This window comes from Choristoneura fumiferana, chromosome 10 (assembly GCF_025370935.1).
Source record: "Choristoneura fumiferana chromosome 10, NRCan_CFum_1, whole genome shotgun sequence".
Lineage (NCBI taxonomy): Eukaryota > Metazoa > Arthropoda > Insecta > Lepidoptera > Tortricidae > Choristoneura > Choristoneura fumiferana.
Window position 1 is genome coordinate 14,268,401 of NC_133481.1, and position 16,186 is coordinate 14,284,586.

General features: G+C 38.0%; 2 protein-coding genes across 2 annotated transcripts; one reads left to right on the plus strand and one right to left on the minus strand.

Moving 5' to 3' along the window:
• The first annotated feature begins 947 nt into the window (after positions 1 to 947).
• Positions 948 to 2,408, plus strand: LOC141432149 (uncharacterized). The gene is made up of 2 exons (XM_074093605.1): positions 948 to 1,551; positions 2,290 to 2,408. The coding sequence occupies exons 1-2, from the start codon at positions 948 to 950 to the stop codon at positions 2,406 to 2,408; spliced, it is 723 nt and encodes a 240-aa protein (XP_073949706.1).
• A 1,787-nt stretch (positions 2,409 to 4,195) lies between these two features.
• Positions 4,196 to 13,441, minus strand: LOC141432150 (uncharacterized). The gene is made up of 6 exons (XM_074093606.1): positions 12,823 to 13,441; positions 11,409 to 12,716; positions 10,366 to 10,479; positions 8,919 to 9,389; positions 8,416 to 8,650; positions 4,196 to 8,306 (listed from the first exon to the last, which is right to left on the minus strand). The coding sequence occupies exons 4-6, from the start codon at positions 9,258 to 9,260 to the stop codon at positions 8,296 to 8,298; spliced, it is 588 nt and encodes a 195-aa protein (XP_073949707.1). The 5' UTR covers positions 9,261 to 9,389; positions 10,366 to 10,479; positions 11,409 to 12,716; positions 12,823 to 13,441; the 3' UTR covers positions 4,196 to 8,295.
• Between the last annotated feature and the right edge of the window lie 2,745 nt (positions 13,442 to 16,186).

Genomic DNA, 16,186 nt, shown 5'->3' on the forward strand with positions numbered 1-16,186 from the left:
GGATAACTAAATTTAGCGTTACCCAAGCCGCGGTAAATAGTAATATAAATACCCGTTAAAATGATTAACGATACTTTTGAATTAACGTTAATTCGAATAGCTGATAACGTTACCATTTTTTTACCGGAAAAGTGTATAAGTAACGGTAAATCGTTAACGTTAATTAGCATTTAACGTTAAATCGGTTTGACAGTTGGTAACGTACGACTTCGGTATTTGCGAGGTTCGTAGTAGCCCTGCAGGATGAGGGGTGGGGATAGTTTTTTTTTTTTTTTTATAGCTTCGCGCTCTTGGCGCATTTAGCCAAACGGGGAAACGGAATTAGATAAGGGAAATGCGTATGGATCGGAATTTAGAAAAATGGGTTGGAAAAGATCAGGAAGGGTAAAAGATAAATAATAATACTTATAGTTTTATATTGTTATGAGATAGAAATGTATATAGAGCTTTAAATATATATAAGGAATTATCATTAATTAAAAGGAAGGATGGAACAGATTTATTTATTTATTTATTTATTATTCAATTTGTTTACACGGTATTACAGCGAACCAATACACCGAGAAACCAGGTTACTTAATAAACTACTATACTATCCACTAATAACAATTATAATATAAAAATTACAATAACAATATTAACAGCAGAAACAAATAACACTTACAAAATGACAATTATGAGTAACCAAACTTACACGCATACGCATACTGTTATAATATGGCAATGTTGTTTTATATATATTATTTGTAGCAACACTAGGTTACCTAAGTAACTAGGAAAAACTTGTCTGTCGTGTGCCTTCCAAAATATAATACTCGTACTACAGCTAAAATAGTTTCTCTTCAATCTCCTCGCACCCAGTCATAATATCCACATCATACATATGGTAGCAGAAGCGTTTAATAACGGTGCGGGTGAATTGAAAGATTCGTTAGTACCGAGGAAAGATGGAATCTGAAATTGCCGGGTCTAGTTTAAAATTAACCGGAAGTAATCATTGGCCGACATGGAAGTTTCAAATAAAGGTAATCCTGAAAGGAAGAGGATTGTACGAACTGGTAACGGGCGAATTGGTGAAACCGGCAGAAACTGAAAAACCGGAACTGTTAAAACAATGGATGAAAAATGATGCCAAAGCCCAAGAAATGCTAGTCACTCGAATGGATCAGGGACCGCTTTCGCATTTACTATCGTGTGAAACAGCGAAAGAGATGTGGACAAAATTAAATACGGTCTACCAGAAAGAATCCGAGGTGAGAGTTCATTTGTTACAACAAAAAATCTTTTCTCTCGAGTACGAAAACGAGTCCATGTCAGATTTCTTTTCAAAAATTGAACATATCCAGACGAAGTTGAAAGAGTGTAAAGAGCCTGTCTCTGATGAAATGGTTATGACTAAAATATTAATGGCACTGCCAGAGTCATACAAACACTTCAGATCTGCGTGGGAGTCCGTGCCCAATGTCGCGACGTCACGCGAATTCTCCTATGGCAACACTACTGTGACGCCACCCTGCTATGAGAACCCCGCCAAAAGAATGAACTGTCAAAGTGAGTTAGTTCAAACAATTTTTCTCTGCTGATATAAGTAAAGTAAATTCTGTGTAATGTGCTCTGAGAGACTGTGGGACATCATACATACAATATAGCTAAGTATAATAAGTATTCTAAGTATTAGGTCATCTTAACTACTGAGGTCCGTAGGTAATCTGAGTGTCCTACGTATCTAACAGACTGAGGAGCTTGATTTGACTGACTAAGTATTTATGAATACACTGTACGAGCTACTATTTAGACATTGGATATTTGGACTTAACTATACCACTGAGCATCGGAACAGTAAGTACTCTAAGACATCATGCACGGCCAGAGTGGTTGGCCGTGATGGGCACGTGGGCTCGTATCGTCATTGTTGCTGCTGTGCGTTGACGTCGGACGCACGGCAGCCTGCGGAGGCCAAGGAAATCCAGCCCGTGTGAGGGCCAAACGATTTCGGCTCCATATGTATTTGTATTGCCCACAGCATCAAGGGGAGGCCAAGGAAATCCAGTCCATGTGAGGGCCAAACGATTTCGGCTTCATATACCTAACTCTATGACCTGATGACTCCCTGTTGGACTACACATGCACTATTATTATTACTTGCTACTAGCTAGACTGACTACAGCTAGATCTTACTGACACTCCTAACATATTACTCACAGACAACACATACTTACAGACTACTTGTATTGTACTAAAGGTTAAACTCATAATTCCATGTATACTTAGAATGAATATTACTTTCAGCATCATTGGAGTCACCCTGGCTACCAGCTGGCGGTGTGGCTCAGGAACAGAGGCACCACAAGCTGTGGTGTCATCTGTACTGTAATTCTACAGATGGCGAAGCAGAATGCATTGGATAGAGGTTGAGCTGTATCAGAGAACAGCGAGACACCCGGAGATACTCATGTGAGTCTTATCATACCTTTTAATTTTAAGCTCTATCCATGGAAACAATTCAGATTTATTCTGTCGCAATCATAAACAATATAGACTCAGGCACATATAAGATAACACGGCGAAAACTTCGCCGTATTAAACGACAGCTTGTTGACTATACTCCACTTCACTTGACTATTCAACACGGAATCAATATCTTCCTGCAAGGAAAGACAGTCCGCTACATCCTTCACACCATAAATAAGCTTGAGGTCGTCAGCATACAGAAGGCACTTAGCATTACGAACCACAGATTCTAGGTCGTTAACCATCAGGCCAAATAAGAGAGGCCCCAACACGGAACCTTGGCTGACGCCAGAACGAGTGTGATATCGTTCTGAAACGAAACATCCATGTTGAACATATTGTTGACGATCGCGTAGGTAACTGGCAAACAGAGTGAGCAACTTAAGAGAAAAGCCAATGTCATCAAGCTTACTTAATAGGACATCATTATCGACGCGGTCGAAAGCTTTCTCAAAGTCAAAATAAATGACGTCGACCTGAATACCCTCGTCCAAGCGTTCAGAGATGGCATTAGTCAAAATTAAAAGATTGCTGTCAACAGAACGACCTGTTCTAAATCCGTGCTGCGACTCGCATAGAAATGGTATAACTTGCGTGGATATTGCCCGAAACAGTATGGATTCAAACAACTTTGCCAAAGTCGAGAGAACAGCAATGGGTCTATGAGTTTCAACCTTGGAGTTATCTTTGGACTTAGGTATCGGCTTTACTCTGGTGATCTTCCACAGATGTGGATAAACACCAGTAGAAAGAGAGAGGTTAAAAAGGAAGTGTATTGGGGCCTTCAATTGCTCCGCACACCCCTTAACTATATAAGCCGGCAACGTGTCGGGCCCTACCGAACTATTAGGCTTGAGTCGCCTTATGGCCGCTTCAACTTCCTGCATGGAGATACCGTTTATATGGATACAATGAGCCACATACTTTTCCTTTTCTTTATTAACGGAGTTCACGTCAAGATGAGGAATGTCTGGTAGAAAGACGTTGGAGAAATGCCTAGAGAAGGCTGAAGCGGCCTCAGCACCAACAAACGGTTTCCCCTCAAACGACACTTCAGATACAAACCCACCCTTTGACCTGAGACTGTCTATATGCTGCCAAAAGGAGCGGGGATCACTCTTGACTCTACTTTGGACTTGATCTATATAACAGTCATAGGCGATGGATATCCGGTTCTTGATGTCGGTCCTCAGTTCGGCAAACCGTTTGTACATTTCAGGGCACTTTGTGGACTTCCATTTTTTATGGGTACTAGCTTTTAGTGCGATATCAGCAATTATGTCGGCTGTGAACCAGACCGGAAATCTCCTACTGACCTGCTTCGATCGGATCTTCCTAGGTATACATGTGGCGCTTTGTGTCATTGTGTTGGTTATTGTAATCAATATCTGCTTCGCTTATTAACCGCACCACATAAAGATAATTGCCAGAGTTCAGGTTAAAACCCAATAAAGAGCATGACAACTAATTCATCTGAATATCAATAGTAATATCGATGGAAATTGATTGATTATCTTTATTTGTGATCCTGTAGGTATCACTTTGTTATGAAAAGTAATTATTTTATTATTATGAACAAAACATTTAATTATACCTTGATAGTTTTGTTTACTTATGTGAGATAAGTATGAAAGTTCAATATATGACTGTAATCTTATTATAACTGTCAGTAACACATTAGACATAGACATAGACATAACTTTATTTCGACATCGAACTTAAAATAATACATAATTTACAGAAAATAAAAACATTTGATGATGTCGAAAAGGAACACACACACACACACACACACACACACATTACACACTACAGTGGATCTACGCCATCAATTATTGATAAGTAAATGTTTAAAACTGGAAAACTTCAATAGCCGGGTCTCCACTGAGCGAGCCGCCTCGCGAGGCAAGTGCATGACGCATGATTCTGTTCGACACATGGCTCAAAATCGCACCGAAAATGGCTGCCGCGCGAGGCGGCTCGCTCAGTGGATACCCGGCTAATCATTATAATTTATAACGCGTACGAGTCTTATGATAACCCGGTCTCAGGTATAATTTACTTTCAAATACTATTTTTTTATTGGGGTTCAGCTTCAATCCTCTTTCCAGAATCGGAAATGAATACTTAAGCTAATAATACCTCAATAAAATGTTAAAATACAACTTTTGGTCAGGTGCTAATTAAATAACTGAAAACCTCACACGACACCCAGAAAATATTTTTTCATTTTATTTTAAGTTAGTTGTTTGCGTTTATTTTCGAATATCTTCATTATTTCCTAAAATAATTGTATGTTTTACGTAATCAGTAATTCTACTTCATTTCTAACTTTACGGTCGTAATTTTTAATTCCAGATTTAGAAGAAAGCCAAACTGACCCAAAACGGCCAGTATTAAATTATCTAAAGGGTATGAAACATCCCTAAAACATTTAATTGGCGTATGCATTCGTAATATTTAGACTGGGCACAATAAAAAAAGGATTTAAAAAGTCAAACACTACCTGATTTACAACATAGTGTAATCGATTCTACTCTGGATTCTGAGCAAACTTCTTTCTGGTTTTCAGTTATTTAATGAATATTATATAGTATAACATTAATAATTGCGTCAATATTTAATGAATCTAAATATTGTTTTAGGAATAAATTTTTTATGTTTCAAACTTCAAAACGTGTACCTATTATTTCTGTTGCAACGTTATCCTTTTTTCAGAGTATTTTTTTAAATTTCCATTTCAGTTATCTACAAAATTTAAATAGAAAGTTATAAATAAAAAATAAGAACAAAAAAACAATTCTGATATGTAGGATACGAACTCATGATCATTTACGATTTTAAGTAAGCAGCCGATCAACTCAGCTATCGGCACATTGCTGTTATGGGGATAAAATATCGATCATATCATAATAACTGTTTAACAGCGCCATCTAGTTCATTTCTTGTGAACACCTAACAAAATCGCCAACTCTCGTGTTCAAACGATTATAGAACGTAAGGTGTCCATCCACTTATGCAGGCCAGTGTACCTACAGAAAAGACTGGTATAATATGGAGAATACAGGTAATATTAAGGGTTATTTAATTACTAGCTGTTGCCCGCGGCTTCGCCCCCGTTCGTTGTAATTTTTGTTTCATAAAAACCTTCTCTTGTTAATAACAAACGTAACAAAAAAAGAATTAGCGAAATCGGTCCAGCCGTTCCTGAGTTTTGCGCTTAGCAACACATTTTACGATTCATTTTTATTTATATAGATAGATAGATAGATTGAAAAGTGTGTGTGAACAGGTGTCGACAATTAAATTTAACAACCTCTTATCTATCTACTCTACTGCTATTTAAAATTTACTAGACCGAAATTCGGCAGGCGTCAGCAAAAAAAATATGGCGAAGAATTAAAATGGCAGCGTAAAAGGATTAGTGAACAGGAGCCGGTTGTTCATATAGGAATGGAACCAGTCACACACGTAGAGGAAGTAAAAAATCTAGGCCTAATAATGGATGGAGAAATGCGGTATATGGAACACATAAATATTAAAATACGAAATGCCTTTTTTAGACTTAAGTCACTGTACAGACTGCGGAAGTATCTGTCAGTGAGGGTCAGAGAGATTCTTGTCGAGGCCTTAGTCTTATCGCAGCTCAACTACGGTGACACCGTATATGGACCGAGGCTTTTGTGTAAAACGAAAGCATCTATACAGCGCGTACAAAATGCATGTATACGCTTTTGTTATGAGATACCGAGGCGGGCACACATCACACCATATCTAAACAACAGAGGAATCCTTAACATGGCCAACCGAAGACACCTGCACTTGGCATTCGTGGTTCGGAAAGTAATTGAATTCCAGACGCCAAGGTATCTGTATGACGAACTAAAGTGGGTTAAAGACGCGCGTACAAGACCTCTCAGAAGCAATAGAGAAACCAAACTCAAGGCACCACAGCACAAGACCGCGTTATTTAGAGGGGGTTTCAAATTTGCCGCAACAAAAATTTGGAATGACTTGCCACCACCAATACGGGAACCCATGGCTTTGTTGACATTCAAGAAACGAGTCAAGGCTTACCTCCTGGAGAAGCAAAGGCAAGGATGACCCCCTCTTGATTAAACATTTAAGATTTTATGTAGATAAGAACGTAGAACTCAACGGGATCATTACAATTTACCCTCTCAAAGCATGCTTACAGACACATACACACACACACACACACACACACACACACACACACACACGCACGCACACATACATATTTAAAATAGATTGCACAGTGTTGTTTTTTTTTTTTTTGTTACTTTCGCTCCTTTAAATTACTTCTCTTTTCTTTTTAATATGTTAGTATTAGTTACGGCCACCCCTGCCAAAGGGTCCGGGCTGAAAACCAGCGCTGGTAACTAAAGCCAGCACTTGCTGAGACCGGCACCCATTGTCAAGGTGTAGACCTATTTTGTTCCTAATTAGAATATGCGTATTTTGTATCCACTTGTTTATACTTTGGCAATAAAGAGTTTTATTATTATTATTATTATATTATTAAAAAAAATCTAGGTATTCTAACAATAAAATTATGGGTATCAAATGAAAGCTAATAATTAGCTGATCTTAAAAATTGGCTTATTTTAAATAATTATAATATGGGTTATATATAACAGTTATAAATCTAGACAGAAAAATCAAAAAGTATAAAATACAACAGTAAATTAAAAAAACCCGACTGCATTAAAAAATACTAATAAGAAGAAAACAAGTCTAGTGGTCTAGAACTAACTAAAGTTAAACAGTGGGACCCATTCAAATCGTGACTAGCTCAAAAAGAAATAGCAAGTACAGTCAACAAAAAAGCTTGTATTGAAAATGAAATTTTTATGGTTAGGTTATTGGTATTTTTAAAGCAGTCGGGTTTTTAAGTACCTATTCTATTATATTGACCTAATACGCAAAACAATAAAGTATCATTTTTTATATTTTTTGCAAATGTTTTTAGGTTGTTTGAAAAAGTGTTGCAATAAATAAATACTGAATACTCTCTTGTGAACAAGATAGCTATTAGTAGCTTTGCTAAAAAAATTACTACATACCTAACTACTACATCTACGCTCATTCTAATTGAGTATGGTCTAGTCTAGAAAAAAATAATGTTATAAGAGATAGTATCAGAAACAATTAGTTTTTTAAATCTCCTGTTAGATATGTTGGTGGATTCAGTTTGCGGGTCTAAAAACTGAATTATTCAAACATATTTTGACAGTAAATTATCACCTATTTTAGGGCATTTCTTTTTGCCATCCGGATTTTCCGGAACCAAATTTTGGTGGATTCGAAAATTATAGGTTCTTAAAATTACACGTACAAGCCGTATACAAAAAAATAGCCTTATATTGAATTATTTCCAAAAAAACTGTAGAATGACCAGGCTATAAAGTGAGAGAGACTGTAGAAAGGACTGCATGTACGTACCTATACGGCGCTGTAGGCATTGCACAAACAAGTAGGTACCTACTACCTTACTAAATTTTTTTGTCAATGATACTTTCTTTACTCTAAGAGTATAATATATTTAATAACTACAGAATTTCTAATATACTTATTTCCAAAATACACTAAAAATTAACTAAAAATAGACTAAAATATTCGAACTACAAATGTTGAGAATAAGTTTTCGTACGCGTGAACCGCCAAATATTTGGCGAAGCTCCCAGCATTTTTTTTAGGTATGCGTGAAAACTTTCAGCTGTATTGGAAGTCCTGTGTGATTTCTGGAACACTGAGAATGTTTCAGGACGGATCTGAAAAATAATGTAAATTAAGCCAAAAAAGCAGATCTCAGCATCGGCTACGCACGAACTTCATCAAGGCGTGGAAAACTTATAATATTTGTTTGTTTTAGGTACTCACTATATTCATCCAATAATCCCGAAAATAATGGTGGTTCAATGGAATTTCTAGAAACATTGCTGCGTCTGTTTGCGCCGCGAACGCCGCGGGCGCGCGTTCCGCCGGCAGCAGCGCCACTGGCCACTGGCCACTGGTCACTGGTCACTGGCCACTGGCCACTGGCCACTGGCCACTGCGCCAGCGTCGCGTACCTACAGCCGCACCAGGCGCATGGGGACCCTCGCTTTACCAACGCCTGTTGATGAGATGACTTCATTTTTACTACGATACGGCTATAGCACCCTGTCCCCTACCTTAAACCTCCTCAACGGTTAATGGCATCGACTTGAAATTTACTTTGGTACAGAAATGTAGTTTGGAGGGCAACAAAAAGTACAGTCAGCAAAAAAGCTTGCACTAATGGTGAATTTTTTAACAAAAACTTATTTTTGTTTAAAAACATTTCATAACAATAAAGATTCACTGTGTTACAACACATCAAACATGAACAAGTATTTACGTACCTGCAGGAAGTGTAGTGGCGCGTCTGTCACCTCTGGCAAGGCGCCTTGCAGCGCTGGCTCATAGTCACTTATTACGGTTGCCGGCTCCGGGTTGCCGGCCAACTCCCACACCTTCTGGAGAACCGCTCGGTACAAATGTTGCCTACGATTCTCCATGAGCGCAACAACAGGGTGATAATGTTGTCCCATCGCGACTGTGTGCAGCGTGAGTAGCTGGTAGGCCTGCAACCCGGCCGGGACCGTCAAAAAGGTGCCGTCCGCTACTACGACAGCGCTTTCCCGCAAGCACTCTGCGAAGCCGGGCATGCCAATAATCACTGCGCATACTAATGCCAAATGCATTGGGCCAAACACAGGATGTGCTGCCAATGCCCGGCTGTACTCCGGCAACGTTCCTGGCACCGCCGCCCGCCGGCTGTGTGCTGCGCCTCCACTTCCGCATGGATCAAGTGCGGCGCAGCGAGTGGATACCTGAAAGAACAAATGTACTATCTTGATACTTAATATGGTACCTTTTAAGTATTAAAAATTTAAGACTCCCAAGTAGGTCTGCAATAAGCAAACTGGCCGGAATATTTGTATGAAACTGAAAGAGCACTTGCAAAAAATATTTTAGTCAATATAGAGAAATATTATTTACAAAATAAGGAATAAAGAGTTTCCTATCGGTTCATAAACGACAGATTTCTGACTGAACAAACATACAACAACACAACAACAACCTCCTACTTTATGAAGTCGGTTGAAAAGTACCGTAGTTGTTTATTTTATTTTTTTATTCGACTGGATGGCAAACGAGCAAGTGGGTCTCCTGATGATAAGAGATCACCACCGCCCATAGACACCTGCAACACCAGGGGGATTGCAGATGCGTTGCCAACCTAGAGGCCTAAGATGGGATACCTCAAGTGCTAGTAATTTCACCAGCTGTCTTACTCTCCACGCCGAAACACAACAGTGCAAGCACTAAACTGCAGGAACTCTTCTTTTCTCTTCTTCTCTTTCTGTTACTGTTTAGAACTAAATTAAATAATTCAGTGATTAATTTCTGTTTCCTCTCTAATATTATAAATGCGAACGAAAGTAAATCTATTTTGTCTGTTTGTTACACCTTCACTTCACGCTGAAACTGCTATGCCATGGTTTTTTTTATGAAGATAATTTGTGACCCTTGGCCTCCCCAGGGCACAATGTCCATAAAAAATTGTATATTCTTAACCCTGGTTTAGACTTGCAAGAAAAATCGTGCAAGTTGCATTACACTGCGATGCCGTAAAGCCAACGAGTCGTTCGTAATGGTCAATCGAGCGTCGCAATGCAATGCAACTTTCACGATCACGACAGCGCATTAGTATAAACTGTATCTAATGCTGTAAATTTCCATTGGTTAATAAATAAATAATAATAACTGTGTGAAACAGAAAATACAGAAGAAGAATAAACTTACCGTTCTGCTTCCTCCTGAAAAATTGTTTGTAGCATGGTAACTTACATGCTACATCTGTTCTTGAGTCGGAGGTTTGTTATTTGGTTGCTGCTCATGTGGTACCTGCTCTATGGCCTAAGGGCACACACGGTAAAAGCACATTAATAACTTTTTAAATTAAAGAATTAATACGTATTCAAAAAAATAAGTTTAAACACTCCCATACATTTAGTACCTACGACGTTCCTTGAGGCTGTTTGCCTACCGTAAGAGGTAAAACTGTTTAAGATTCATTATTCACTCCAATAAAGTGTAATAATGTAATAAAACTATCTTATATGAAATACACCCTGGTAGAGGACGAACACCAAAAAGATAGACAGATGATATCCGGCAACAAGCTGGCGTAAACTGGATGCGAGTGGCAATGAATAGGCAAGACTGGAAAAGTAGAGAGGAGGCCTATGTCCGAAGACGGGCGCTATAAGGGCTGTTATAGATAGATAGATAGATATGAAATAATGAATAATAACATCTATTTTTTAAGGAAGCACATTTTTTGTTTACAGCAGTTGCTCAAAGTGCCGCCCTTGTGCGATACATTGACGGGCTCACTTCTATGTTTGTAAATGAACTTTCTTAAAAATTTAAAATGATATGTATTTGATTGATATGGATACTAATTGGATAAATTAAAATAATTAATCAATAATATGATAATGGTGAAATGACTAGGCCTCTATTAAGTGTATGGGAGGGTTTGAAGGTAATATTTGGGATATTTCTGTTTTTTCTTTAGTTATTGACGTTAAAATAAAATCACATATCTCATTGAGTAACGTAGTTACTTTCGATATCAGTTTAAACCTTTCTGATATATATACGGAATCATTGCCTGGCTACATTTAACGATTACATCCTGGGTACAATCCACTAGGGTAGGGTTAGAGTAGGTATAGGTAATATTTGGAAAGGCTGGATTTAGAACACGATAAAAGAAGCATATTTTATCAAATATTTTTTTCTATTTAATACGAGTTATATAATAAGAGAGCTATACATACCTCTGTGGTATCCAGGGTTCCGGTTCGTGGTCATGTTGACCATGGATTGGGCCTGGTATACCGGCTCTTATATTGAACCTTGTTGGGCAGTCACTGTTGCCACATCTGTAGCTAACTGTTTGGCCCCGGTGTCGCCAGGCAGTGTAATAATACACTCCCCTTTGAACCCACTCTGCTTCGCCTTGAAATTTGGAGATAACAAATACTTCCATTATCGTCGCCGTGCACAACTGAAAACTGGCTTCAAACTGGCGGCAGTTTCGCGGTTAATTTTCAGTCAGTTCAGAGTGACAGTTTCTTTCAAATTTTTGGCTCGCGCGGTTCGCATATTTACCACAGACGCGTAAAGGTGAGGAATTTGAAAGAAAACGAAAATACGCAATTTTGGAATTTTTAGGACTAATTCAACAGGAGAAGATTAAATGGGGTTATTTATATACTCCATTTAATTTAAGGTTTGAATTAACGGTCAAATTATAACACACGTTTCTCGGTATTTCGAACACAAATGGACTAAAAATACCTAGATGTACATTATTATGTTTTTAATATAAAATGCTAACACAATTTTAAATAGTTTTGTTGTTTAATTAGAAACGTGTGCAAGTTTTAACGTTAAGTTTCAAATGGTAAAATAAATGGAATTTAAGTGAAAGTAACAGATATTTTATATTTTTAATAATAAATAATAGAGTCTTCAAATTTATTGTTTTTTTTTTATTTAAACGCAGTTTAAATAAATTATTGAACAGGTGTTACTTTGCAAAGGTCCATATCATTATCAATGAACTGAAACAATGTTATATTTCTTTGCTCCAGAGATGTTACGGAGCTCCGATTCCGTTTCCGTTAAGTCGGAACTTCCGTTTGATATTAAACATTCGTTTCGGTTCCGGTTCCGTTACTTTTGACACGGAAGTTATATCGGATGTCAATGCTTAGCGCACTACACGAACTTCGAGTTTCGTAGTAGCCCTGCTGACACCTGTCATACTGGTACTAAATACGTTAATGTTTTTCGAAGTATTCAGTCAGTATGGGAGTGACACGTGTCAGGATTGACTTCTCAACGGCGGACTACTATACGTTTATGCAAGAAATGTGTGTTTATTATTTGGAATATCACAGCACAGGGCTCCCTCATATTTGTTTGAAAAGTTGTCATGGTTGTCCAGTCACAGACCACACAGAACTCGACAATGTAGTGTACAGCTGGTAACAACGCAACACGCTTCAACTACTTTCCGAGGAAGTTTCCGCTATGTTGAAACTAAATGCTGGAATAATATTCCACCGCCAATCAGGAACCTGAAAAACATGCATTGTTTTAAAACTGGTCTCAAAAAATTTATTTATGCTCATCAAAAAGATCAGGAAACGTTGATGTATGACACCAGCTGTTTTTAGTACATACCTGAGCAATATGTCCCATCGGTGTTGACAGTGTTTGGATGGTTATACTTAGTTCTTTTTTGTTTTATTTCACTTTGTTGTCTATATTTTTCTTTGATTTGTTTTATTTTATCATCTTGTCTTATTATCTTGAGTAGGTAGGTACTCAGAATGTCATTGATCTTTTGTATGTCTTGATTAACGAAACAACTGTTGTTTGTCTGTTTATTTCACTTTTTACCACTTGTTCACTATTTATTAGATTAACATCTACTTACATGTTAATTATTATAATTGAATATTATGTTTTGTTCTCGTCTTGCTTGCTGCACGTGTGGTTGACCGTGTCAGAGTTGTCAATGTCAATGTCATGCTTGGCTTGTGTTGGTAGCGCTGACGCTGACCATAGACAGTCGCGTTCACAATTAGGCACGGTCCGGTCGCACGTGCAGCGTGCAATGACGGCCTCACGGTCCCACCGGAAGACCAGCGCCAGCTCTTGAGCCGGCATTATGCTGAGGTGGGTCCGTTTCGTGAACAGTAACACTGTTTTTTTTTCTCTTTCTTTTATGTAATCATTCTGTCACTGTTCCGAATAAATGTATTTTCTTTTCTTTTCTTTCTTTCTTCTTTCTTTCATGCAGTTACTCCACACTGTGAGAACACACGTAAATCACACAAACCCATCTATCACCACCACCACACTACACTGACACGTTTCGAACTCACCCAGAGCTCATCTTTAGAGCAACAAAACCGTTCACCATGCTTCCAGATGTTAGACTAGTGTAGTGTACACACATTACTTGCATATAATATAATATGTATATATACCCACGTAGGTATCATAAGGTCTCGAGTGAGCACAGAAATTGTTTCAGTTCATTAAACGCAGTATAGGCAAACTAGCATGCAGCGCGAAGCAACCACCACCGCCCATAGATACCCACAACACGAGAGGTATCAGGTGCGTCGCCGGCCTTATGAGAGATTGTGATAGACTTTCAGTCGAATAAAAAAAAAGAGGTAGAGAACCTTGCCATTTGAACAAGCTATTCGAGCACATGTTTAGCCCCACATAAATATAGTACCATGGACTCTGTTTTTGTTTATTTTAATGTCACAAAACTATACTTATTTATTTTATTCCTTCCTCCTGTCTTTTGTAAAGGTTGTCTGGAAGAAATTGCTCTGAAGTGATGAGGTAGCCTATTGCTCACCTTGGAATATCTCCATATACCTATGTTTTCTGTACTGCTTACTATGTGTTGGTGTTCAATAATGAGTTATTGTATTGTATGCTTACAGTCAAGTGGTGGTTGGCTGTTTGTAATTTTTCTTTTCTATAATATGCTTGGAAATGTCCGCCTAACTGTCGCAAACATAGTACCTACACGAAGTTCTTCCATATAGACTGCCACAAATAAAAATAAAAATTATAGCAAACCACAACAATACGCGCACCTTACCTCATGTGCGATCGTCCCGCGGGCAGTTGCCAGCCCGCTTCAGGGAAGAATAGTGTAGTATGGTATGACAGTATTTGTAAATGCTGTCCACGATGTTTGTTATCTGTATTGATTTAATCTATGCGATACCGATAATGTTCAAGGTGCTATTGGACAACCTGATTTTGTACGACCTAATAATGGGAGAACACCTTTGACAGCAAGCAATCGATTCGCACGATTGATCATGTTTTTCGTGTACACCGAATATTAATACATTTAGTAGACAATAACTTATTTGGTCTACGTGATAATCTGAATCCAATCGATAAAATCGATTCGGATGAATAGACATTTTCACCGCGGATCGAGCGAGCGCAGCGAGCGAGATCGATATAGTTGGAGCAGAGCCGACCCGGACGGGTTAGGTTGAAGGGCGAGGGCGTGCGAGCGAGGCGGGAGCCTCGCTCGCCGCTCCCGCCCTTCGTTAGGTTTTTTTTATTTCAATCACAGAAATCGTAAGGCATGATAATCGGAAGACATAATGCTTCGGCTTATCACGTCGTACATTATTGTGCGTACATTATTGGTTTCCTATTAGTTCGGTACGGGGTGATAATGCACGACCACATGATAAAATTCGTGCACATAAGCACGGATTATCAGGCCGTGCAACACCCGAGCAGGCGCGGAGCCCTGTGCGATCATTCTGCTCATCAAATTGTATGTCGACATAACCTCGAAACTGTCAAATTGAAAACTTATACAGAAGTGTCCCTATTTTTCGACGATTTTGAAAGAGCTGTAAATGAATTAAAGCAGGCAGGTGCAGTTATTACGGAGCAAGAAAAACTAAACTATATGTTGAAATCGTTGCCACAGAGCTATAGTCATATCGGTGATTTGATAGATGTTCTATCTGCAGAGGAAAGATCGAATGAGGCATCAAATGACAGCTCAAATGTTTTTCGAGCAGAAGCCAGGCCATTTCAAAAAAAATTAAATTGTTTTAATTGTGGAAAACCTGGTCACTTACAAAGGGATTGTCGTACAAATGTTTTTTATGTGAAAGAAATGAAGGCCAATTTGCTTAGCTACTCAAGAATTACAGATAGAAATTCAATACAGTCAAAAGGAAGATTATCCAAAATATATAACCCGTTTGGAGATTTAATTGCTGTTGCTATCAAGGAAGAAAGACTCTATAAAATGAACAGCTATATAAATGAAGGTTAGATGGAAGCTAACATAAGTAAGTAATAAAAACCAGATGACTATAAAGGAAAAACTACACTATACTTTGGGACATATCAATTTTAATAATTTGGAAATAATGTGCAAAAATGAAACATTGGATGGACTGCCAAAAGAAATTGAATCAGATTATTTAGTGTGTGACATGTATTGAGAACAAAATGCATAACTTACCTTTTCATAATAAGTAACCAAAGAAAAGCAGAAGATACATTACAGATTGTTCATACAGATTTGAATGGCCCACATCAAACAGCAGGAGACCATGGGGGAAAATATTTTTTAAGTTTTATTGATGACTATAGCAAACTGATAGATAGATAGATAGATAGATAAAACGTTTATTTGTTACTGCAAACACACACAATCAAAATTACATAAATAAGAAAAAAAAAAAGCAGTCCTAACTTAAATGTAAACTTTAGTAATTATTTAAAATTGAAATGTTGTGAATTGTTTGTGTGCGCTGCAGTAGTGCAAAAGGGTCATGGCTCTGTGGTCAACATTGCTCATAGGAGCAAAACACTGATATTCTGCCACAACCCAGAGGGCCAAGAACAAATATTATCACCTTATTAAAAAACAAATATAAATGTACAATACAAAACGAAACAAACAGTGCCAAGCAAAATGAATACATAAAATTTTGTACCTGCCTACCACCAACGAAAATGTATTTTTAAT

Coding starts and splice junctions, on each gene's coding strand:
- LOC141432150 (XM_074093606.1), bottom strand. CDS start 9,260: ATGCATTTGGCATTAGTATGCGCAGTGATTATTGGCATGCCCGGCTTC. Junction 8,651..8,918: donor CGCCACTACACTTCCTGCAG/GTACGTAAATAC, acceptor TCTCATCAACAG/GCGTTGGTAAAGCGAGGGTC.
- LOC141432149 (XM_074093605.1), top strand. CDS start 948: ATGGAATCTGAAATTGCCGGGTCTAGTTTAAAATTAACCGGAAGTAAT. Junction 1,552..2,289: donor CAAAAGAATGAACTGTCAAA/GTGAGTTAGTTC, acceptor TATTACTTTCAG/CATCATTGGAGTCACCCTGG.